The sequence below is a fragment of the Aegilops tauschii genome, chromosome 7 (genome assembly GCF_002575655.3).
Source record: "Aegilops tauschii subsp. strangulata cultivar AL8/78 chromosome 7, Aet v6.0, whole genome shotgun sequence".
NCBI lineage: Eukaryota > Viridiplantae > Streptophyta > Magnoliopsida > Poales > Poaceae > Aegilops > Aegilops tauschii.
Genome location: NC_053041.3, coordinates 640,186,252 through 640,211,414, shown reverse-complemented (window position 1 = coordinate 640,211,414; position 25,163 = coordinate 640,186,252). Strand labels below are relative to the sequence as shown.

The following is a 25,163-nucleotide window of genomic DNA, read 5'->3' as shown; positions in this document are numbered from 1 at the left end:
CGGCATAAGGTACAGGAAGAGCCGGTTGAATCGCCACGAAAACAGAAGACCATGCAGGTGATTGTTTGCGGCTGCTCGGTAAAAGGCAGATTTGCTTGCCTTGCTACTTCTTTTTAATTTGCTCCAGATTTTTTGTGATGCTAAAATTGTTCTTGGAAATGATGTGGACCAGGGGAAGCCCTTTCGCGAGAATACAAGGTCTTGTCGTTGCGAGTTCCCCGCGATGATTAGGCTGCTGAGGACTTCAGATAATGGGTGGTACATAACGAAGCATCGGGTGAAGCATAATCAAGTCATGACTCCAAACCAATGTTGAGGATATCACTTATCGTTAGTGTGTCGGTCGGCTGGAGATTAGAGATTAATCAGACTTCATTCATCATTAGTGTGTCGGTCGGCTGGATATCACTTATCGGTCGGCTGGATATCACTTATCGGTCGGCTGGAATTAGTGACAGGAGGCCCTATTTTGGGGTTCTTGCCACGGGGCCCGGCCGATTAATCTCTTGTCAGGGTGATAAATTAGCACAAATGTTAAATAGCAAAGATAAGTTGTAATCTTAGTGGTCACACACCGATAAGTGATCAAATCAGTTAATCGAATGGTATTTTTGAATATTGATCCAAACTGTGGGGAGATCATGCACTGGCCATCACACAAATACATTGACGTGTACATAAAGGTCCTGCTCCGGAACCTACCGAAGAACATCATCAACATAAGCAAAGTGTACAACATAATTAGAGGGGTCTTCGGGACAGTTGAGAATGTGCCCTTCACGAAACAAGGTCTCCAAAGTCAGGACTTTGTTTTTTTGGAAGTTTTTGATGGAATTGGTGCGAAGGACCCTCAATTCTTTGTTTAGGGTGGGGGCAGATGCTTCCAGTAGGATAAGAAATTTGATGTGGACAACAGGGGCTAGTAGGTTGAAGTTTTTGTGATGTTGTGACGTTCGATACCACACATACGACATGCCTTTTAGCTTGCTTGGTGGGGTTAACAACCATTTCGAGAGCATACTGCTAGGAGGGATGTTGCATAGAGATAAACTAGTTGAAAGCTTCAAAAGTTGTTGTTTCGGATATAGTCATGTGTTCTCCCGTTGGGATCTCGGGTGACGGGTTTTACCTAAGAACACGCTGGCAGACACAGTGTATCGATGGTGCAAGTGTCACGTCTTAATAAGAAAGCAAAAGGAAGTTTGGAAGCTCTGTTTGGCAACCCCACCATGCCTCAATACCCAGCTCTATACTTGACCTCACATCTTTTTTGGGCCTAAGTATGGACCTTGGGCGCCACGTAAAAAGTTTCAACATTTTCTAAAACATCTACCTTTTTCTTTTCTTCCCTTTTCCTTCTCTCTAATTTCCGTAAATGAGAAAAGAAAAAAACAGGAAAAGTTAGGAGAGGGAGCCAACACAGCCCAAATGCGTCGGGCCATCTACCCGTAGGCTCAGCCGCATAGCTATCTAACCTAGCAGTGTAGCACCCACGCACACGCAGCCTCCCGATCCGCTCCTCTCTTCCACTCGCACCGCCACCCAGGAGAAGCTCATACGAGCGGTGCCCAACCCCCACGCGATCCCCTCACCCTCTTCTTCGTCTTCCGTCTCTCTTGATCCCCAACTGCCGCGCCGGCCATCTACTCTGACCTTCGCCACTTCCACCAGCGAGTGCAGCCTCCTGCAGCGCTTTGCGGCCTCCTACCCAAGCGCCTCTCGCTATTCTACGACAGCCACCTCTCCTCCAACTCGTCACGCTGGTCTCCTCCCAACGCCCGCTACTGTCATGGTTCTGCTCGGTCAACACTCCTCGCCCAACTCGTGTCCTCGCTGATAGAACGCCTAGATCCGGCTGCCTACGTTCCTCTCCACCAACTCGTCACGCCGGTCTCCTCGCAGCACCAGCTGCTGCCATGGCTCTGCTCCGGCACCGCTCCTCGCCTCAGGTCATGTCCTTGCCGGTAGAACGCACGAATATGGCCGCCTGTTGTCCGCCATGGTCGTCCCTTGGCTAGGCCGTGCCCTTCGTCCTCAACCACGCGACGCCGCGACACCGGCAGCAGCACTATTGGATGAATATACCAAACTACATGGTATTTTTTCTGCAAAAACGAAATGTTATCTCAGATTAGCCACTTTAAAAAGGATTGACGGTTGAAATATCCCAAAATATAGGGACTTTTCTGCAAAATTAACAATGACGTACCGCCAGAAGCACTAATGACTTGATAATTTGGTAAAGATAAAGATTTATTCTGCTGCTATTTACCTCTCCCTTCATAAATATAAGATGTTCTAACTTTTTTTCCGAATCAGATGTTTATGGACATGTTTTAGTGTGTTTGTTTTCTGATTTCAGTCGACCATATTGAAATACCTAAAACATTTGGACGCCAATATTCACCACACGTGTGGTCTGGGACCACCCAGACCGAACGTTCTGTAGGAGAGATCGACCAGAATGAACGTCTTCGTTCCGTAGAGGAGCCCCACAGCCCGTACGCTTCCATCGCTCCTTTCTCTTGTGAAAACCGAAAAGGAAAAATAAAGCCGAGTAAAAGAAAAGCTCAGATTTTAACTAATTTGCCAATGTTCATAAAAAATCACAAACTAGGCTGGCAAATATGGGCTTGATAAACTACGTTTCTCATGTTTTCCATGACAAGAAACTACATTTTCCATTGTTAAGAAAATTTAATTTGATATGGCGGAAAAAATAGAAAGTAGATATTTGCCATGAGCATTTAAAAATAGAATTTGGCGTGCAAGTTATAGTAAAATTGCCATTGCAATATAGGTAGATTACCCATGATAGAAATAGAGGTAAATTTGCCATGGGGAAAAAGAAGTAATTTTTGCCATGGCTGAAAAAACAAATGAAAATTGTGGTCCAAAAAAGAGAAAATTGCCTTGTTGTGACTACATTTGCCCTGGTCCATAAAACAAAAAAATGCCATGTGCCCATACAAAAGTGGTATTTTTGCCTTACCGCAAAGAAAAGTGGTATTTTTGCCTAAATTTGCCATGGCAAACAATGGTTGACTCCCCCTAAGCAACGAACATGGCACAATTGCATTTGGGACACATATCAACTAGCCATCGGTGCATAAAATGGATTTGCTCCATGGCAAGAACTGATTATAACTACAAATGCTAGCCCAAATCTATAGACCAAAATTTAACATGGTAAAAGTGGGATCAAAATTGCCATGACACCTCTCAAATGTAAGAAGATTGATAAACGAAATGATTATATTGCAGAGATGATAATCTGTGAGAATTTGTCTTGGAAAAAAATGTTCTTCCTACGCATAGAACATTGCAAAAATGCAAAAATGGGGGGCACATATCATAACTTGCAAAAATCGATGGATACTGGAAATGCCCATGGCAACTATAGATTTCCACTACCAATTCTAAGACAAAAAACTAAAATTACATATTAAAAAATGTACACAATGATGTTGGGGAAATGGGATCTTAGCTGCAGGACAATGGTGCCGAGTGTCAGCGGAGCATGACACAGGGCAAATCGGTCTCCTGAGGCAACACCGCACGACCTCGTCGTTGCCGACCAGCAGCGTCACGGATGCCTCGGCCTCCAGCCTGAGCGGTGTTGTTGTCGTCATGGAGGAGGACCTCCTGCTCGGCATCTTATTCGCGTCTAGGCTGGGGAGGAGCTACATTGCCATGCTAAAAAATAAAAGTAACTTTGGCCATGTTGCAAAAGAACTAGAAAATTTCCATGATCCATAAACTACATTTTCCATGCTTGAACTTAATTTGCCATGGTGCAAATAAAATTGCGATGATATTATACGAGAAACGTGAGTAAAACAAATGTTGCCATGGGGCCATGGCAACTTTGTTAGAAAATCTTCTATATATAATGATCCATGGACTACAAAATCCCATGATCCATACAATATAATTCCCATGATACATACATTAAATTTTCAACGGTCCCGAATGTTGCAAAAAAAGGGAAAGAAAATTTGCCATGGTCCATATAATTGGAAATTGCCATGCTCCGTAAATTACATTTTCCATGATACACACACTAATTTTGCCATAGTCCCGTTCAAAAAAAGAAAACTTGCCATGTTGCAAAAGAAGGAAGAAAATTTGCAATGCTCCATTAAATTAGAAATTGCCATGCGCCATAACCTACATTTGCCATGATATGTACACTAAGTTTGCCATGGTCCTGTTCACAAATAAATTTCGCCATGTTGCAAAGAAGGATGAAAATTTGCCATGCTCCATAAACTACCGTTGCCATGAAAGATACACTAAGTTTGCCATGGTCCCGTTCAATAGAAGATTTGCCATGTTGCCATGGTCCATATTGGTAAATTTTCCATGTGGAAAAATAGATAAAATTGACATGGAAAACATAAAAATTAATATTTACAAAAGAAAAAGAAGAGGTTCAAGGAAGTTGTCAGGGCATTATATGCAAATTTGCCTTGTCAATATAGGAAAAATTTCCATGGCTAATGAAAAGTAAAAATTGCCATATTTTTTCGATTTTATAATTTTCCATGGCAAATTATAAAAAAGGATAAAATGCCATGGCAACTTATCCTTAAAACAATAATTTGCCCATGGCAACTCTGACAGTGTTTTTCAATATAATTACTTGCTTTGTCATCATAATTTGCCATGGCAAAAACATACCATAAAAGAAAAAAAATTCCAATACCATCTGATGGCATTTTTCGGAACATTAAAAAGAAAAAATTGCCATGCCATGTGAAAAGAATGGGAGAAGTAGCTATGCAGGTCGTGGCAATTGTGTGTATAAAAACAAAATTCCAGTCTATGTGAAGCACAATTTTGCCATGGGTTGTTATGAAAAAGTTTCCATGGTTCATGTGGTATATTTGCCATGGTACATTGACATGGTAAAAATGATCTCTGAAAATAAATATAAATTTGCCATGGTCTATGGAGAAACATGGCAAATTCATTATTGAAAAAATGTCATGGTAGATATTTACTAAACAAAAATATGGTAGCTATAAAAGGATTGTAAATTTGTCATGTCAATTGATGTAGATTAGAAGCTATCATGGCAACTTTTGATAAAAACCAAAATGCCATGGTGTATCAGAAAACATAGCAAATGGGTTCTATCAGTGGCAACTTTTAATAAAACAAAAAATGTATGCTTCAAATTTATGTTTACACACAATCTAGTTTGACATGGCGAAAAACAATCTCTGACAATTGAATAGCAATTTGCCATGGTATAGGAAATTAGTAGCCAAAAACGTATGAAAAGAAATTGCCATGGCAACTATTCAGTAAACACAAAAAGATGGAACCTATACACAAATATGCAATTCATAGTGGATTCCCCATGGTATATCCAATTAAACGGCACGTAATTCACGATAAATTTAGAAAAAAAATCAGCTACTTCCCCATACAATGTGATGCATCTACTGAACCAACAAAAAAAACTGTGAGCAAGCTTTTTTCCATGCAATCCTTGCAAGTTAAAACAACACGGCATTTTTTTGTCCAGACTGCTCCTGGCAAGTTTTGTATAGTTAAGCACCTTGTCATGGCAACTTCCATTTTTCAAAAAAAAAATGGGCGATGGCAGTTTCTGTCATATAGGCATGGCAATTAGAAAATAAACCACATGGGAACTTTTTCCTTGTCTTGCCTTGTAAACTGATATCACATGGCAACTTTTACAGCAAGTTAATGGCAGTTCTAATGCACAATTCATACCTTCGTGGACGCACAGCACAACCACGGGAGCCACCGGCAAGGCGTGCGAGGGGTGCGGGCATCGCACACTAAGCCAACGCGCGTGGGGTCTGCTGCCTGTGTGTGTGCGAGTGTTGTAGGCCAATGTTGTCCATGGCAGAAAGACATGGTCTCGAGTGACGTGAGCGTCTACGTCCGAGCATGTAAGCAAAGGGGGGGAGAGGAAGTGACTCACCTCGGCGGGGATGATGGCACGTCCGGCGAGGTGGGGAAGGACCGAGGCGGTGTGGATGCACTCGAGAGCGGCGAGCTCGTGGATCCGCGCATCCACGAAGGGGACGAGCTCCCCGGCGTGGGGGTAGATGTGGTCGCCGCGGCATGGGGATGGGAGCCCAGCGGTCTCTAGCCCTCTCATTTTGGAGAGATCACGCCGCCCCGGAGAGGTCGGGCCGCCTAGAGGAAGAGGTCGCCCCGGCGGGGCGGGTGCTGAATGCACTCATGTCGCGGAGTTCTCCGAGGTGCGGGCCACCCTGGGAAACAGCTGGGACAGTGGAGCTGGGTGACCGGAGGACGGGGATCTTGCCGGGGTGCAAGGGGACTGCCGTGTGCGAGAGGACGAAAGGTGAGGGGAACAGGACAGAGTGTGGTTGTGTGGGTTGGGTGAGCATTGACAAGTGCGAGGATAAGGTTTTCTCGTTCGCTGGGTTTGGTCGCTGCCCGAACTATTCTGAAACGATGACTGGCACCAGATCATATCAAGATTCGTTTTGTGTAAATCGGACGGTGTGAAAAGCGTTTGGACCGGACGTTTTCGTGCCAAACGTGTGGCACTTATCATTTGGGAAACGTTTTACATTTGTGAACGGAAGAGGTAAGAGTACAATTTACAGTTGAATCTACCCTCAAAGTCCATGTCACAAGTAGATCCACTCCTGGATACTTGATTCGGTCAGTACATACATGGCAGCCCTTGGTTTTGCCGGGGTGAGATTAGTTAACAACTGAAGAGAGAGACGGACAACAGCATGCGTCGAAAGCAATCCTGCCAAAACGGCGGAAGTATCTAGGTCAGATAGCACGGACTAATTTTCGCCTTGTTCTCTGTCTTCTCCTCTCCTTGTTGAACAACCGCACGAGCCCACGGTGGCGGACATGGATACGGCGGCGCAGGCCATCGTCCCGGCCGCCTGCGCGCTGCAGGCTTGGTCGGCCCGCGCCGGCATCGCCCCTGAGGTGGAGGCGCTCACGGCGGCCCTCGATGGCGCCAGGCGGACGCTCGACGCCGCGGCGGCGGGCGGCGAGCTGCAGAACAGGTCTCTCCAGGGTTTCCTCCTCAAGGAGGTCCGCCGCGAGGTGTTCCGGGCCGACACGCTGCTGGACGAACTGGACTACCACCGCATCCGGGAAGAAGGACGGGCGGAGGCTGCCGGCGCCATCGACGAGGTTGTCCACGCTTCTGATTCCCCTTTTTTCTCACTCATTCATTTAGCCTTAGTATATCTCTTAGCCTTCTTCAGTACATATGTTTCTGACATTTTTGTTTCATCTGTTAGTATATGAGCAACCTTATGGACCAAGCAAAATCCCATGGCAGCAATTCTGATGATTCATTTCAGCAGAAACACACTAGTATTGTCGATCCATCATTATCCTTGGATCCATCTAACCTTCAGCTTATCGACAAGGTTGTCCACGCTTCCAATTCCCATTTCTATTTATTCATTCATTCATTTAGCCTTAGTGGAGCTAGAGGCTCCTTCTAAGCTGATTTGTTTCTGATATTTTTATTTCTCCTGAACCTGATAGACTGTGAACAGTCTTATGGACCAAATGGACCATGGAGAATCTCATGACAGCAATTCTGATAATTCATTTCAGAAAAACCACACTAGTATTGTTGATCGATCATCAGCCTGGGATCCATCTAAACTTCAGCTTGTTGTGTACAGCCCCGACAACACAGATTCTGTTCCGCCATGGATAAAGCTAGATAAGAATGAGATCTTATATAGGATATCGGACAGTGTCAATCAGCTCAATGAGATGCAACGTGACGCACGCAAGGCGCTTAAACTCGAGGAGCTGGACTCCCTTGCTCTCAGAATGGGCTCTCCAGACACAGACTTCAGGGAGACAACTCCTGCTGTTATTGAACCCAGAATTTATGGGAGGGACAAGGAGCAGAGTCATATAGTCAACACACTTGTGTGTAGTGAAACAAAGGATGAAGGTATATCAGTTTTCGCCATTGTCGGAAACGGTGGTGTTGGCAAGACCACCTTAGCCCGTTTGGTGTATAACGATGCTAGCATTGCACAACATTTTATCCTGCGTCTATGGATCTATGTGTCTGTTACTTTTGATGAGGTTAAGCTTACACATGATTTGCTTGAATGCCTATATGGTGATAGATTTGAGGGGATTGAGGACTTGACCAAGCTCCAAAAGTTTGTCGAGGATGGCGTGAAGTCGAAGAGGTTACTACTTGTTATGGATGACATATGGGAAGACCATGACCTGAGTCGATGGGACACATTCCTAGCTCCACTTCGATGCGCTGAAGTCAAGGGAAATAAGGTTTTGGTAACCACAAGGAAATTTTCTGTTGCGGCAATGACGGGCGCAAAGGATGAAATTAAGCTGGACGGTCTAACGGAAGAGAATTTTTGGGCTTTATTCAAGGAATGTGCATTTGGGAACAGGAAAGAGCAACTGAAGCTAGTGTATATTGGGCGTCAGATAGCAGAGAAATTGAAGGGATATCCTTTGGCTGCTAAAACTGTTGGAACACTACTAAGAAAAAAGCTTGATGTTGAGCATTGGAGGAAAATTCTAGACAGCACTGAATGGAAATATCAAGAAAGCAACGAAGACATCATACCGGCATTGAGGATTAGCTACAACCATCTGCCCTTCCTTCTTCAACCGTGCTTCTCATATTGTTCACTGTTCCCTAAGAATTATCATTTCAACGCTGAACAACTGGTGAACATATGGATTGCACACGGTTTTGTGCGTCCCAAAGAAAGCAAAAGAATAGAAGATGTAGGACGTGATTACTTCAATGAGCTCGTCGACTGTGGGTTTATTCAATACGAACCAACAGGGCTTTCTTACATCATGCATGATCTGATTCACGATCTAGCACAGATGGTTTCTTCTGATGAATGTTTTACTATAGATGCTCTAGGATCTAGAGAAACACCAAAGTTTGTTCGCCATGTTAGTGTTGTTACAGAATCAGCGTATCGTCCAAAAGGAGATGGCAGTATGGCACCTAATGAATCTTTCAGACAGGAATTTGTTCAAGCAATTGGTGCATTCCAACCTAAGAACGTGAGCACAATTATGTTGATTGGTAGATATGACTCAGACTTCTCTGAATCATTTCGAGACAAATTCAATGAGTTCAGAGCCATTCGTGTATTAAAGCTGGAAATGATGTTTGATGATTTGAGTTCTTTGATATGTAACCCTGCAGCATTTATTCATCTTCGTTATCTGGAGCTGCGTGCTGCTTATGCAACTTCAAATTTGCAGTTGCCAGAGTCCATATGTAGACTGTACCATCTAGAGGTCATTGACATTAATATAATACATAATTTTGGATCTCATATGGAGTTACCAAGAGGGTTCAGCGATCTTGTAAACCTGCGCCACTTTCTTGCCTTTGAGAATTTACATGAGAAAATTGCTGCTGTTGGGAAACTGAAATTTCTTCAGGAGCTCAAGGCTTTCAAAGTAAGCAAGAAAAAAGAATTTACTATTGATCAATTAAGCACTCTATCGGAGCTCAGAGGGTCACTGAAAATATATAACCTTGGAAATGTTGGGAGCAAAACGGAGGCTATGATGGCTAGACTTGAGGACAAGGTATACTTGACCGGCTTACATTTGTCATGGGATAAAATGCAAGGCAATGCTGCTTCTCACACAGCAGTACTTGAAGGATTTCAACCACCCAGAAGCCTCAGATGTCTCAGAATTGACGGACATAGAGGTGCTACTCCCAAATGGTTAACCACATATTTTACACTTACATCGTTGCAATCTCTTCATTTGGAGCATTGCCTGGACTGGAAAGACCTTCCACCTATTGCAAAGATGCCATTCCTTAAAGAGTTGCACTTGGTTCGCATGTTTAAAATCAAAAAATTGGTAATTGGTACCCTGGAGGTGTTGGAGCTACGTGAGCTGCCTCAATTGACAAATTGCACTATCTTAGCTGAAGAGTGCTCATCCACAAGTATACGAGTTCTTGAAATTATTTCATGTTATCACTTGAAGAAACTACCATTTTTGCAGAACTCCGGTAGCCTGGAGAATGAGCAACGACTATCAAATCTCCACCGAGTTCATATACATGATTGGCTAGGATCCGGAGACTTACCAGCACTCCCTGTCAGCAAAATATTAACTGATTTGGACATTTCAAATCATGGCTCAGTTCGACCCATGTCGTTCCGTCTCAAGCACGCAGTTGGATCAGATGGGTTGACCCTAACAATTAGTGGCCATACCAACCTAAGCAGTTTGGATGAGAAAGTGTTGGCATTCCATAATCTTACTGCTTTAGTAGAAATAGAGATTACAAGCTCTCCAGATCTATCTTATCTTGCATGGAATAGCTTGCAGCAGTTGATATCCCTAAGAAGGTTCACATTATCTTCTTGCCCCAAGGTATTCTCTTCATTGACAACTGGAGACATGCTCCCATCTTCACTTGAAGATCTCAACTTGTCAAGGTGCAACATTACCGGGAATCAACTATCCAGGGTGCTGGCTAATCTTCCCAATCTGTCAACCTTGAAGATAGCATACTGTCATAAGATAACATCGCTGGCTGTAGGCTTATCGTCGAATGACATAGATTCAATGCTAGAAGGAATATGTTGCATCCCAGTCCACTGTTTGACGAGCATACGACAGTTGCACATCTCTTCTGACATGGCTTTTTCGAGCAGGAAGGGCCTAGCAGAATTCAGTTCCCTTGAAAAACTGGTTATAAAAGGTTGTGCCGAGCTTCTTACATCCATGGTTTTCCAAGCAGGATTAGAGTCAGACAACTGTATAATTCTTCCCTCTTCATTGGTAAATTTAATGATCGATAATTTGCCCGACATGCTATTGCAGCACTCAAGCCTCACCTCCCTTGTTCAGCTAGACTTGGAGCACAGTCCTAGTTTAACATCGGTTTACCTGCATTCATGTACAGCGTTACACACATTGGTAATCAAAGAATGCCATTGGCTATCTTTATGTGAAGGTTTTCAGGCCCTTATTCGACTCAGCACATTGATTCTAAAGTATTGCCCAAGCATGAAGTATTTGGGACTGCAGTCTTGTGTGGCACTGCGACACCTGCATGTGGAAGGTTGCGACGCGTTATCGACACTTGACAGCTTAGTGTGCCTTCCACTACTCATTGAATTGCATCTGGTCAAGAATCAAAAATTGGTTTCTCTCAAGTTGCATCCTCATGCTGCATTGGAGAGCTTGAACATTAGAGAATGCTCTATATTGTCTTCATGGGAACAGTTGAACTCCCTTCGAAACCTTAAACGTCTGGAAATTCGAGATGCTCCTAACTTCGTGTCAGCATGGAACCGTATGGCTCAAGAGGCTGAAATTGCCGACCAACATGTGTGCTTACCACTTGAGACACTTCATATCGATGAACCCAGTTTTCTCACAGTAGCCGTGTGTAGGCTCCTGGCATCTCTTAAGGAACTCCGCATTGGTCTTGCTCGGAATTCTCACGATGTGGGCTGCCAGATTACGAGATTCACTGATGGGCAGCAGGAAGCGCTACAACTTCTGCACTCACTCCATCGTTTTGAGCTGTCGTCCTTGATGAATCTTCAGATGCTGCCCTCAGAGTTGCATCTGCTTCCGTCGTTACAGTATTTGATCATAAACAAATGTGAGAGCATCATGTCGCTACCAGAAAAAGGTCTTCCAGCTTCGCTCAAGCTTCTCGATGCCGATAAGTGTAGCTCTGAACTGTATGAACAATGCAAGCAAGTAAGAGGACTCAAATGGTTGTGCATCCATGGACGCGAACACGAAAAGTGCTAGCTTGTTTATCTGAAGGTATGCAATATTTTTTCTTATTTAGATCTTTATATTACACGTCAGTATGCAGTTCTCTCCAGCTAAAACCATGTTTTTCATTCTAGTTATCTGTACGGCAGTTAACTGCAATAAACAATTGTTTCATAGGCAACTTGAGTAATTACAAAGAATAACAAATAAACAAAGGATAGACTTCTAGTTCCTTGTGCGTGCAAGACTGGAATCTCCATAGTTTCATCTGCTAACATGATATAGAAGATATTACTCCCTCCGTCTCAAAATATAAGACGTTTTTTCACACTCTGGTAGTATGGTAAAACGTCTTACATTTTGAGACGGAGGGAGTAGTTGGCATGGCAACAAGGACTGGATGTCGGAATGGTGATACATTAATATTGTAGAATCTTCTGAATAACTGAGTGCCTCTTCTTAACAGGAGGATATCAGTTGGTGATGATGGTGGTGGTACGTCATGCCTTGCTATTTTTACACCTCACTAACAGGAGGCATACAACAGGTGATTGATCTCTTTGGCCACGCCATTGCTTTATGGGCCCTAAGTTGTAGGCTAGATGGTTTCACTTGAAAACATGTGTAAAATGAAGAAAGTTGTCCGTTGCTTTCCATGTAGATATTCACATAGTTCATTGTGTGCAAGTGTAATGCCCCAGCCACAACCACCGGTTTCCAGCTGTAACGTCTAATTACCACCAGAGATCTAGACTGGCTCATCTTAGATGAGCTTGATGCAGCTTTTGATATGAGTAAATTATTCATATTAAGCCGGGATGTCACAACAAGGCCTGTGATCATCTTCCTTTCCGAAGACAGAAATATGTTAACGCGGCATTGTGTCTGGCCACGCAATTGTTTTGGCCTGTCGTTCAAAATGAAGCCTTCTGCATTGTTTCATTGTAAATCTGCATTATTTCATTTTTTTTTGTGGGGGGGCATTTTTTCTTCTGCTACTGAGATGTGGAATGGGAGCTTTATTTTAGTTTCATCTATTTTTTATGCAGAACATTAATGTTGGCGCACAAACAAACATGCAAAGTCTGTTCGTGTCGTTGTGTCTTGAGTTTAGTCGGAGTTTCCAAGGATTCATAGTTCACGAGGAAGGGGTTTAGCCGGAGTTTCCAAGAATTGTAATTCACGAGGAAGGAGTTTAGCCGGAGTTTCAAAGAATTGTAATTCACAAGGAAGGACTTTAGCGGGCCCTCCGTCTAGATGTACAAGTCATCTTATGAAAACCAAATAATCCCAAAACACTTAGGCACGGTACATTAACTCCCTCCTCGTTTCTTGTTTCGTGACATATCAACCAATAAGAGTTGTGGCCGTGCATGCTTTTAATGACTCGAGACTATCAAACATAACATGCAGTGGTTAGTTCATTGCATGCAATGCTATTAATTAGCAAAAAAACATTAAGTTCTCTCGTTTTCCCCTCCGTCTTGGTCGCGGTGCACAACCTAATATGACTTAGGTGGTGTTTGGTTCTCTAGTCCTAGGACTTTTTCTAGTCCCTAGGACTTTTTGGAAAAAGACTCTCACGGAGGTGCTTCTAAGGACTTTTAGCAAAAAGTTCCAAAAAAGTCCCCCTTATTTGGTTTGCTAGGGACTTTTAGGGACTTTTTTTAGTCTCAACACAAAAAAGTCCCTGGAACCAAACACCCCCTTATACACCTAGACGGAGGAAGTAGATACATCCAATTAACTGACAAGTACTCCCTCCGGTCCTTTTTACTCCGTAGATTTGGATCAAGTCAAACTTTGCAAAGTTTGACCAAATATATATTCAAAAATATCAACATCTACCATACCGAATATATATCCCATGAAACTACATTTCGTCATCAATCTAACAATATTAATTTGGTATTAAAAATGTTGATACTTTTTTCTATAAGTTTGGTCAAAGTAGAGATGTTTTGACTTCCGACAAAATTTATATGATACATCCATTTAAGTGACAAGTAGAAGTAATTTAGGACGGAGTTAGTATATGTTCTCTTTTTCGTACGCAAAACATTATTGACCCGAACTAAGCTTTGGCAGTTCGTTAGCGTACAAATTAATGTGCATGGTTTGTTGTATTGCCGGAGTTTCCAACGGTTGTAGTTCACGAGGAGTTAGTATATGTTTTATTGCCGGAGGTTTCAAGGATTATAGTTGGAGTTTCCGAGACTTGGGTCATAATGATTTTATCTATTTCTCATGCTGAACATTAACTTTGGCATACAAACCACTAGTAACATGCATGGGTTGTTTTTACTGGCTGTGTATTGAGTTCTGCTGGAGTTTCGAAGAATTGTAGTTCACGATGAAGGACCTCTTTTTTTTGCGAGAAAATTTTCAGTCTATTCATTATCTATCATGATAATACAACGAATACCAGAAATAATAAAAATTGCATCCGTAACCCACCTAGCGACAAGTACAAGCACTAAATCGAGCCAAAGGCGCGCCACCAACGTTGCCCCTCCTTTTGTGGAGCCGGTAAAAACTTGTTGCAATAGACAAACGGGAAATCGTCGTGCTAAGGGCCTATAGGACAAACGTACTAGAACAACAACAGCGCCGTTGAAGAGAAGCTTAGATCGAAAGGATCCAACATGTAGACACACGATCAAAGACCGGGTCAACATGTTGTACATGAACATGTCACTACATAGTTCCCCCGCTTGCCGAACACCACCCTGGTTAATGCCCTGATGCCTATCCCTGGGCATATGGGTAACCGAACCTTAACTGAATCGATATTGAATTACTCATACTTACTGATTAAGCCCCCTGTCGGTGTCAAAACCGGCAGATCTCGGGTAGGGGGTCCCGAACTGTGTGCGTCTAAGGATCGATGGTAACAGGAGGCAGGGGCACGATGTTTATCCAGGTTCGGACCCTCTTAATGGAGGTAATACCCTACTTCCTGCTTGATTGACTTTGATGAATATAGGGGTTACAATAGTTGGTCTACCTCGAGACCGTAATGGCTAAACCCTAGATGTCTAGCATGTATGATTATGATTGCCTCTACGGACTAAACCCTCCGGTTTATATAGACACCGGATGGGGCTAGGGTTGTACAGAGTCGGTTTACAGAGAAAGGAATCTTCATATCCGAACGCCAAGCTTGCCTTCCACGTCAAGGAGAGTCCCCTCCGGACACGGGGGGAAGCCTTCTATCTTGTACCTTCACGGCCCATCAGTCTGGCCCACGTCACATAACCCGGACGCCCGAGGACCCCCTAATCCAGGACTCCCTCACCCCCCCCTCGTCTCATCTCAGACATGAACCCGCCACTCTCTCTCTCCTCACCCCATGTCCCCACTACCTCACTCCCTCCCCGTCTCCCACAAATATAGATCGAATGGAGCTCCTCTCTCCTTGACACACCATGGGCAATAGAGGCCACCTCCTTCTCGACCTCAGTGCTCCTCTTACCCTTGCCTCTCCGATGAGACTCCTCCTCTTCCCGGGCTCGACCTCACCGCCTCCTCCCACCACTTTTCTCTAGCCACCATCGTCCCCTCCTCCCCCTAGAGCTCCACCCCGCCACGCCTATCACCGCCGCCCTAGATCCGTCGTCAGTTGGGTTGAGGAACACCTCCTCACATCCCCCGCTGCTCGTCGCCTCATCTGCTCCGACGGCAAGGCCCAAATATGAGGAAGACAGTGACCGAGGCCTCCCCCCTGTGGATCCCTTGCACACATGGCCGCATGATGCAGGCGGTCTAGGGGCTCCTCCACCCATATTTTTGGTTTTTATGGGTGCCCGAATTACCTACACCAAACTGTTCGACTAATTTGGGTTCAGTAATTTTCTTGGCAGACATGAATTCTGCTCTTATTTTTTTAGTATCCAAATTACCCGAAACTTAATTACCAAAACTGAAAAACCCAGAAAAGTGGAATGCCTAGGGTGACTGATGCCCCGCAACAAAATCTCTGGCGGTGGGGGGGGGGCTCTGCTATGCGGGGTACGGTGACATCTCACGATGTGGCCAGCGTGCTCCGATCGGGTGGTGCTAAAGAAGAGGAAGCCCTAGGACTCGGCGCCCCTTAGTAGGCAATAGGAGAAGGCGAGTGTGTCTGGAGACTAAATGACTTTTGAGGCCAGCGAGTGGCGGTCGCTGCTGAGGTCGAGCACTCCCAACAATTCAGGAACGCGATGTATGTGAATGCCAGAGTTGAGGAAGAATGACACGGCGACCGACTACTCGGGAACCGGTGTCCGGTGGAGGGAGGCGGGAATCTGGCAGTCAAGGTAGAGGGGAAGAAGGCGGCCAACGGGATCCGACGACCGGAGGCAACTGTGAATTCTTTGCTGGATCAGGCAGCCGCTCGCGAGAACCTACTAGAAGTGGCGGTAGTGGGTGGGAAGGAAAAAACGAGATTAAAGAGGAGGAAGAAAAAAGAAGGGTACCCAAAAAAGTAAGGGGCAAATAAGATGTGAAGCTGACAGGTGGGACCCTCATCCATCTGAGTAAGTCAAATAATTGTTCATACTAGTTTCGCCACATCAGTATCAAGGGTGGGGCCAACCTACGGAAAACGTTGTCTTCGTGAGCTTATTGGGCATCAGTGCAATCTGCTATTCATTAGGCACAAAGATGATGGTTTAATATGAGTTGTTTGAATTGTGGTGTGAATCGGTTACCTTAGCCCCAACTATGATGGTCGTGACTAAAGGTGAACATTTGATGTCTATGAATAAATGACCTGTGCAATCCATCCGCGTTGAAGTTGCCTTTTAGTACTTTTTTTATAAAGGGTGGTTTTCTATTTACTCAAAATGTATCATCAAACGAATGAGGATGCACCCAACCCCAAATGAAAGATCGGACAAAAGGAAAATAAAATATAAAATGACTTAACGGCACTAGTATAGTCAAATAGGACCGACACTATACCTAAGTCGAAGGAGGTGATGGACCAATCCATAGGTTATGCTGCCACACATGTTGAGTAAAAACCTTCAAGGCCACTTGCTCCAACCGTGTGCACACCTCTCTAAAGAGTGGTTGGTACTCCGTATGGTGAAGTATAGACCACATACAAAGCGAGTGCATCGCGAAAAGTGACCTGCAAAAGGTAAGAGTTTATGCCATTAAAAAGCAAGTCAATTTTATAAAGCTAAAGCGACCACAATAAGGCATATGCTTCCATCTTTATTAGCGATATAAACCTATTTAAAATACCATCTAATCAATAATGATCAAAAGTATTGGCAAAACTTATGGGCTTATTCAAGCTCGACACAACTTGGATGACTGTCCATGTAAAATGCGCAAACTTGCACTGAAAGTCAGGCTGGACGGAGCGAGCGGGCTTTTCGGCCCACTCGTGGCCCGTTCAGGACTGGACCGTACGGGCCTGGCCCGTTCAAGAAATTGGCCGGTCCGGTTACAGAATTTCGGCCCGAACTTTACTCGGTCTGGTCCGGTCTTTGACCGGTCCGACCGAGCGGACCGAAGTGTGCTGGAGGTTGTTCATCGTCATCGCGGCCAGCGGCGACACCATGCTCCGGCCGGTAAGATCCGCGCGCTGAGAGTCCAACGGCCACGCCCCGACGTCCTTCTCCAGCATGGCCGTGCTCCTCCTTGATTTGTTTCCTTTTATTTAGTCGAGCAGGAGAAGAAAACTCATGTCGCGCACATCAAGTAAAAGAGAACAGAAAATAGAAAGAACACGCTGTCACACCCGTGATTATCGAGAGGAAAAGGGGCAAGTGGAAGTCACGCGCCCTGCCGCTTTGTTTTCCTTTTAATCAATCGAGAGAAATACCGAGAACAAGATAAACGAGATTCAATTCGATCCGATAATTAAGGCGCCTTCCCACGACAACTCCTCGCTGCCGTTCCTTTTATTTACGACTAAGAGGGTGCTTGGATACGTTTTAGTCTCATGACTAAAAGTAGTGGGACTAAAACTTGCTAGCCTCACCCATGCTTGGATCCAAATACTAAGGAGACTAAAATCAAGTTAATGAGCATTTATTATCCTCCAAACCCTCCAATCCAGAACTCGCATGTGTTAAAGAAGAGAAGTTAAATGAGGAGAAAGAGGACTAATCCACATTTTAGTAAGGGTACCCCTGACTAAAAAAATCTAGTCTCAAGACTAGTTTTAGCCTCTCTTTAGTCAGGGGTGCTTAGAACTTTAACCTCTTAAAGAGACTATTTTAAGTCAAACTAAAAAAAAGTCCCTTGGGTCCAAGCAAGAAATGGTTTCGATCCGATAATCATGCGCTATCCCATGTAACCGTTCCCTTTTACTGAGTCGAACATGCAGAAAATAGAAGGAACGAGAGAAACATGGTTCGATCCGATAATCACGGTGTCATTCTACAACAAACTTCACGTCAGAATTGATCCGTCAATCACGGGAAGGCCCATACACAGAAAATCATGGTCCCATGCACGCGCTAAATTACTTGCATGGAACAGAATAACTGCTAAGAACAAACATGCGCGCATGATCATGGCTAACACCACGCCTTTGCCGCCGCCCAGAGCACTTTCTCGCGCACGTCGTCCACCTCGCCGCCGGCCCTAGCGCACGTCGTCCACCACGCCACAGCACTCGCGCACATCTCCCACCTCGTCGCTGCACCCTCGCACGTTGCCGCCGGTGGTGGGTTGGCCGGTCCGCTCGGTCCGGCCCGAGCTTTACCGCCACCGGTCCGGTCCCTGGAAACAGGACCGCCAGGCTGGTCGGTCCGCTCCGGTCCGGACCGCCGGCGGCCGGTTAAAACGGCAGCTCGGGGACTGGACCGGTCCGGACCGTGTCCACCCTGAACTAAAAGAGGAGGTGTTTGATTGTTTCATCCCGAGAGCAGAAACTACACTCCTTATTTTCTTGCCAATTACGTCGAGCGAGATTGCCTCTGGTAAGAATCACTCCTCTCCGAAGATATGGCATAAAGATTTTTACTTTTAGTGGAATCTTAGATCTCCATATTTTTTTGTTATTAAATTTCATAGTGTGTAAGCGCACGATACATCAGGTCGTTAGAGACAGTGAGATTCAACCGAAACACATCTCATCCTTTTGTCAGCTTATTAATGGAACCCAGTCTGGACAATACGTTTTTTAAGTAGCCCAGAGAGAGATTCAGATAAATCGAGAGTAGCCCTTTGGCTCCTTTCTGCTCGGACGGAGGAAACAAAGAAACAAGCTCTGTAAGCTCGGTCCGGCGGAGAGGGAGAGGTAGAAGTTGAGACCGGCGTCAATGCCGCTCCCGTTCGACCCCGTCGCTCAGGCCGTCGGCGCGACGACATGGCTGGTCGGCGTCGTGGCCGAGAGGCTCGTCGGCGACGGCGTCGGTGCGTGGGCCGCCCGCTACGGCCTTGAAGAGGAAGCCTCCCGCCTCCGGGCCGAGCTGCGGCGCGCCAACCTTGTCCTCGGCGCGGCGCGGGCGGGCGGCAAGAAGATCGGGAACGAGCAGCTGGCGGAGCCGATTGCGGCCGTGCGGCGCCTGGCTGCGGACGCGCGCAACCTCCTCGACGAGCTCGACTACGTGGAGATACACGACAAGGTACGCCGCGCGCTGCCGGCCGATGTGCTTCTGCGGCACTCGACATCTTGCTTCTACATCCTTAATCAATTTTAGAACGCCATATTGGGCACTCGGGAGGGGAGGGTGCGGCGGACGGATTTCTTTGGATCTAGCGGCGGCGGCTCTGATTTTTGCCCTTTGTTGATGGATTTGTATCTCCATATCAAATTTAAAAGAGGCTCACTTAAATTGCTGAATACACATATGGAGATGAAAAACATAGACTCTGTTATGAATGTTTTAAATAGCGGGCTATGGAAAATAGCGGCGGGCCTCAAAATCAGCTATAGCGGGCTATAGCAGGTTATAGCGGGCTATTTGTAAAGGCGGTCATTTAGCGGCACCCTGCTGAAAAGGCTATAGGCTATAGCGGAGCTATAGCCGGCTATTTAAAACTATGATTTAGATTAACTTGCAGAGATATCAGAAGATCCTACATACTATTTGTAGCCAAGAGTACTAAGGAAGACCATCTAACATTCGCCGCTCTAACCCACATCCAACACGACCTAATCCACCCCACGACCTCCTCCATGCGGCGGCGGCATGCTGTACCGGGGAGTCCGCCAGCTCCCTCAAGCCCTCCTCCCCACGCCCCCTCCCCTCCCTCCGCCACCGCCGGAGGCGTCGCCGGGCAAAGCCAGCATGGCGTGGCGGCGGGGCTCCCAACGGGTGAGGCTAGGGGTGTGCTTGCGGCGCCCGCCCACGCCCCTACAGCCGGGGTGATCCACGGCGATGGTGCCGGAGGCCCGTCGCCGACAGACGGCCGATGAGCAGTCGACAGTGGTGGTGGGGTAGATTGGCTCGGTCTGGGCGTTTTCGCCAGGAAGGTTCGATATGCATGTTTTGACGAAGCTCGACGACAGCAGCCGGCAGTAGGCACACGACTGTGACGGCAGGACGGATTGGCTCGATCTGGACACGTTTTGGCCAGGAGGGCTAGATCTGCACTGTTTTGGCAAAGGTCGGCGGCTTTGCCCGCATCACTTGGGCATCATGGCGGCGATTCCGGACTTGGCGGTGCCGGCCATCTCCTTCTGCCAGAGGTGGGCATTGAGATATGGTTGATCTTGGGATCTCATGTCTCACAAAAATAACCGGCTAGGCGGTGGCCCTAGTTGTCTTCGCGCGAAGTCATTGTTGTACCTGTGATCAGCCCTCTTTGATCTATCCATTGGAAGGTTCCGGACTTCTCCTTCGAAGGAAAACAAAGACTTGCGTATATGGTGCTCTTTGGACACCTTGTTTGGATTGGGGCCGGTCGCGTACACACGCAAGATCAGCATAACCAACTCCATGGGGTATCGTGAAGCTCTTTTTGTTGGCCCCTTGGGACATGTCTACATCAAGATTTTCATGGAATCAACACATGCGAAAAATGCCATGGCATGATTGGAGGATCTGCAAGTGGCGAAGGCGAGGTCTTATATGCGATGAAGACTTTGCTTCACAGGCAGTTGTTCAGAATTGGCTTGCGGGATATGGTCCCGTCCAGATCGGCTCGAGTTCTGTGAGCCTGGTGGTACGTGACTTGTAGTAGTAGCCTCCACAAGTGCTGACGGCAACATTGGAGGACTTCTTTGTTGGTGATGCTCCTTTGAGTATCGAGTCGTGATTTCCTTGGTGAAAACCCAAGGTCTAGCCTTTATTGGTCCTGACTGGCAGTCGCCTAGTTGAGGGCATTGTTTTTTGGGAACGCGGCCTTTCTCCAGGGTGAAAACCTACGATCTTTGATCGGGGAACGACAATGCTTGTACATTGTTTCCTTCCTGAAGACATTGCTGTTGGAGAACCTTCTTTGTAGTTCGGGTGTTATCTCTCGTGGTGGTTAAAGTGCTACTATTGCGGGTGAATGATCACCGCGGCAGGGTCTTTTTTTCTCTTATTCTTATTTTTATTTCTTGGGCTGTGTGGATCCTCGGTGTTTTTATACATCTTGTTGGTGCAGAGGCCAGGTGTAATTGGTATCTGCTTGACATTAATATATTCCCCTTGTCAAAAAAAATCTGCTCACGTTGGATCTTTTTCCTCTTATACGGTTATACCACTTTGCAAGCACGGTACCCGCCCTGTGCCTGATGCTAATGTGAATAAATACAGATAATTTGGTTGTACCCTACTTCCTAGTTTCAGTTACTTTAATTTCATATGCTTTTAATTCGCTTATGCTACGGCAAAATGGTAGGAGGATATGCAGCTGTACACTAATGGTTTCAGTCTATATCTAACAGATCAAAGATAAGGAGCACACCGCATGTTCATCGAAGACACAATCTTTTATTCGATTTGCATATGGTTTTGCTAATGAGGCGAGTAGATGCATATCGTCCACGGTAAAACTCAATACAAAAGGTCCTGGCATGCATAAAGAGGATGGTCCTTTGACAAACAAAAGAAAAGTTGAGCGTCATGATATCATGACTGGAATGAAAAGAATGAAGCTTGGTGATCCAGATAACCAAATGACTCCAGAGAGGAAGATTCAAGGGGACACAGTTCCAGAAGAAATACCAGAGTGGAAACTCAGCAAAGATGACATATCACGGCGAATATCAAATATTGTGGTCCAGCTACATGACATCTGTGAGGATGTTCGTAAGGCTCTCAAGCAAGAGAAACTTGACGAAATTTCCCGAGTGTCTCAGAACAAAAGTTCAGACTCGCGTGAAGAAGGGGCCTGCTTTGTTGAAACTAAAGTCTTTGCAAGGGAACACGAGAAGAACCAGATTGAAAAATGTATCACGGATAGCGCATCAAGTAAAGAAAAGCTTTTGGTTCTTCCTATTATTGGTACTGGAGGTGTTGGAAAGACGACACTTGCTCGAACAGTGTATAATGACCCAGATGTTGAAGCTAACTTTGGCATCAGGATGTGGATTTATGTATCTGTTAACTTTGATGAAGTCAAGCTCACAGAAGAGATTCTGGACTGCCTTTCAGACGGCAGGCATAAAAACTCAGCTAAGAATTTCAGTACGCTGCAAGATGGTATCAAAAAATGTTTGACAAAAAGATTCCTACTTGTTTTGGATGATATGTGGGAAGATGACGAGAGACGCTGGGACAAGCTATTGGCCCCACTAAGATGTACTGAAATAACAGGTAATGTGGTTTTGGTGACTACCCGAGAACTATCAGTCGCCAAAATGACAAGCACATTGGAGCAGTACATTAAGTTGGGTGGTTTAAAAGAAGATGTGTTTTGGCTTTTCTTCAAAAGATGCATATTTGGTGATGAAAACTATCAAGGCCGAAAAAAGCTTCAGAAAATTGGAAAGGAGATAGTCACTAGGTTAAGCGGAAACCCATTGGCAGCAAAAAGTGTTGGCACACTGTTGAAAAGAAGGCTTGAAGAGAAATACTGGCAGAGAATTTCAGATGGTGATGAATGGAAACTACAAGGAGGCAATGGTGGCATCTTGCCAGCACTCAGGTTAAGTTACAATCACCTTCCCTACCACCTTCAGAGAGTGTTCTCTTACTGTGCTGTATTTCCGAAGGGCTATAAGTTTCACAAGGAACAGTTGGTACGTATTTGGATTGCTCTTGGCTTTGTTGTCGATGATAGAAAGAGATTAGAAGATACTGGAAGTGACTATTTTGACGAGCTGGTAGACAGAAGCTTCTTTGAAAAGCTGGAGGAGGCACATGAATACTATCTCATGCATGATTTAATTCATCATGTAGCACGGAGTGTCTTAGTAGATGAATGTCTCACCATGGACGGCTCAGGTCCACTAGCAGTCTCCCCATATGTTAGTCATGTCAGCATCTGGACCGAGTCAGCATACAAGACGCAACAAAACGGTGACATGGAACGTAACGAAACCTTTGAGAAAGGGTTAACCGCCATTCAAAAATATGATATCTTAAGAAGCTTGGACAGTGTAATGCTAGTTGGTCCATATGATGAGAATGTTTCTGCAATTTTTACGCAGATTCTCAGGCAACTACAGTATGTTCGAGTGCTTCGGGTATCAACAACACTCTCTGGTGCTGACATTTGGCAACCCAGTATTTCAAAGCTCATCCATCTTCGCTATCTAGAGCTGTGGTTCACAAGCGACACTCCCAAACCTTTGTCTGAGGCTCTGTGTGGACTTTACCACCTGCACGTACTCGACGTAAGTCATTGGAGTGGTCTAGATGGTTTGCCAAGACGCATGAGTAATCTTGTAAATCTGCGATACCTTCTTGTTCCGGAGTCGTCGGTGCCATTGCACTTGCACTCAAAGATAGCAAGAGTTGGTGAACTGAAGTTTCTGCAAGAACTGAAAGAATACCGTGTCCAAATAGAGAGTGGCTTTGAGATTTCACAGCTGGAGAACCTGAATGACATCAGAGGATCGCTTAGAATCTTCAATCTTGAAAAGGTCACAGAAAAGGACGAGGCTTGCCGTGCAAGGATTAAAGATAAAAAGCATCTGAGGACTCTTTGGCTGTCATGGGAAATAACAAGTGCTGATCCTTCGATTTCGAAGGAAGTACTGGAGGGTCTTGAACCACATGATCGTCTCGAGCATCTTCATATCATAAATTACATAGGTGCCACTCCATCCTGGTTGGGTCAGAGTTTCTCCCTCAGCAATTTAGAAAGTCTATACCTTCAGGATTGTACTGGAATGGAGACACTGCCGCCCTTCGATGAATTGCCATTTTTAGAGAAGCTATCCTTGGTTGGCATGTCTTCACTAAAGGAGGTCACGTTTAGTAATGCAGGCAGAAGTACTCAATCCTCTGAGGGTGTCATGACAGATTCGCATGAGTCTTCCCTTGTGGAACTCGAACTGTCCAAGTGTTCATCTTTAACATCGGTGAGGCTTCTTTCCTGCAGGGCATTGGAAAAGTTGAGCATCGTAGACTGTCTGCTGCTAGCTTCTGTAGATGGCCTGCAGTCACTTGACCAACTGAAGTACTGCGACATCAAAGAATGCCCTTGTTTTTCATCTGCTCAAAGTTTGGGAAATCAGTTCCAGGGAATAATAAACATCTAATATCTCTTATATCTGATGATTCATGGAGGTGAGAATTCGACCAACTGTAAGTACTAGTTTCCTGCAAACTATGTACCTCTCCCGGCACAAGAAACCCAACATGTTGCAAATCCCTGTAACTCTTTCTTTAGCCTTTCTCTGCTTAATTTATCTTTCCAGTTTAGTTGTTTCAACCACACATGGTGCTTATCAGCGACGAGGGATTTTATATCCTCCAATTGTGCCTCTGTATTAAATACGTGTATCTGTGGACAAGCTCTGCCAGTAACCGCTATATTTTCCCTGCAGGAATCATCCACTTCAAGGACCAACATCTTCCCCAAGAGGCATAGCATACGAGCCCGAGCCTGTTTGGTTGGTGGCTAGCTTGGTCATAGGTTTCCACACTATTTTTGCCAACCTTGTCAAACCTTTTGTGTGTATGACATGTCAGCCTTTTTCTAAGAGAAAAAATTATTGCCTCGGTGTGGCTAGAACCAAGTAACCCCTACAAGCCGTTTTAACTGGAGGATACACACTCTCAACTTCCGTTTGCAATGGATATCATCATTCTGATTGCCCGGGCCATTTGGAATACTATGAGTGCTTTCACCTTTACATCAATTACTCCAAGACGATCTTTATACTTGCAGAAGACGCTTCAAGGAAGAGATGCAATGGCTGGTGCAAAGGGCAAAACGAAAATCCTATGGTTCCCTTTCGAAAACTTTCAGATAAGCGATTTAGTTGCTTTTGCGGCTTTCTGTTGTTGTTATCTCTTTTTTCAGTCTTAGATTGTTAATTTGCTTTAGTTTGCCTTTTCTTC

General features: G+C 45.2%; 2 protein-coding genes across 2 annotated transcripts; both read left to right on the top strand.

Annotated features, from left to right (window-relative positions):
- The first annotated feature begins 6,225 nt into the window (after positions 1 to 6,225).
- LOC109745045 (uncharacterized) lies at positions 6,226 to 11,805 on the top strand. Its single transcript, XM_073504660.1, has 3 exons — positions 6,226 to 6,510; positions 7,281 to 7,412; positions 7,606 to 11,805. The coding sequence occupies exons 1-3, from the start codon at positions 6,226 to 6,228 to the stop codon at positions 11,803 to 11,805; spliced, it is 4,617 nt and encodes a 1,538-aa protein (XP_073360761.1).
- Positions 11,806 to 19,037: 7,232 nt separating this feature from the next.
- LOC109745043 (putative disease resistance protein RGA3) lies at positions 19,038 to 24,358 on the top strand. The gene is made up of 3 exons (XM_073503191.1): positions 19,038 to 19,343; positions 20,818 to 20,886; positions 21,596 to 24,358. The coding sequence occupies exons 1-3, from the start codon at positions 19,038 to 19,040 to the stop codon at positions 24,356 to 24,358; spliced, it is 3,138 nt and encodes a 1,045-aa protein (XP_073359292.1).
- Positions 24,359 to 25,163: the final 805 nt, after the last annotated feature.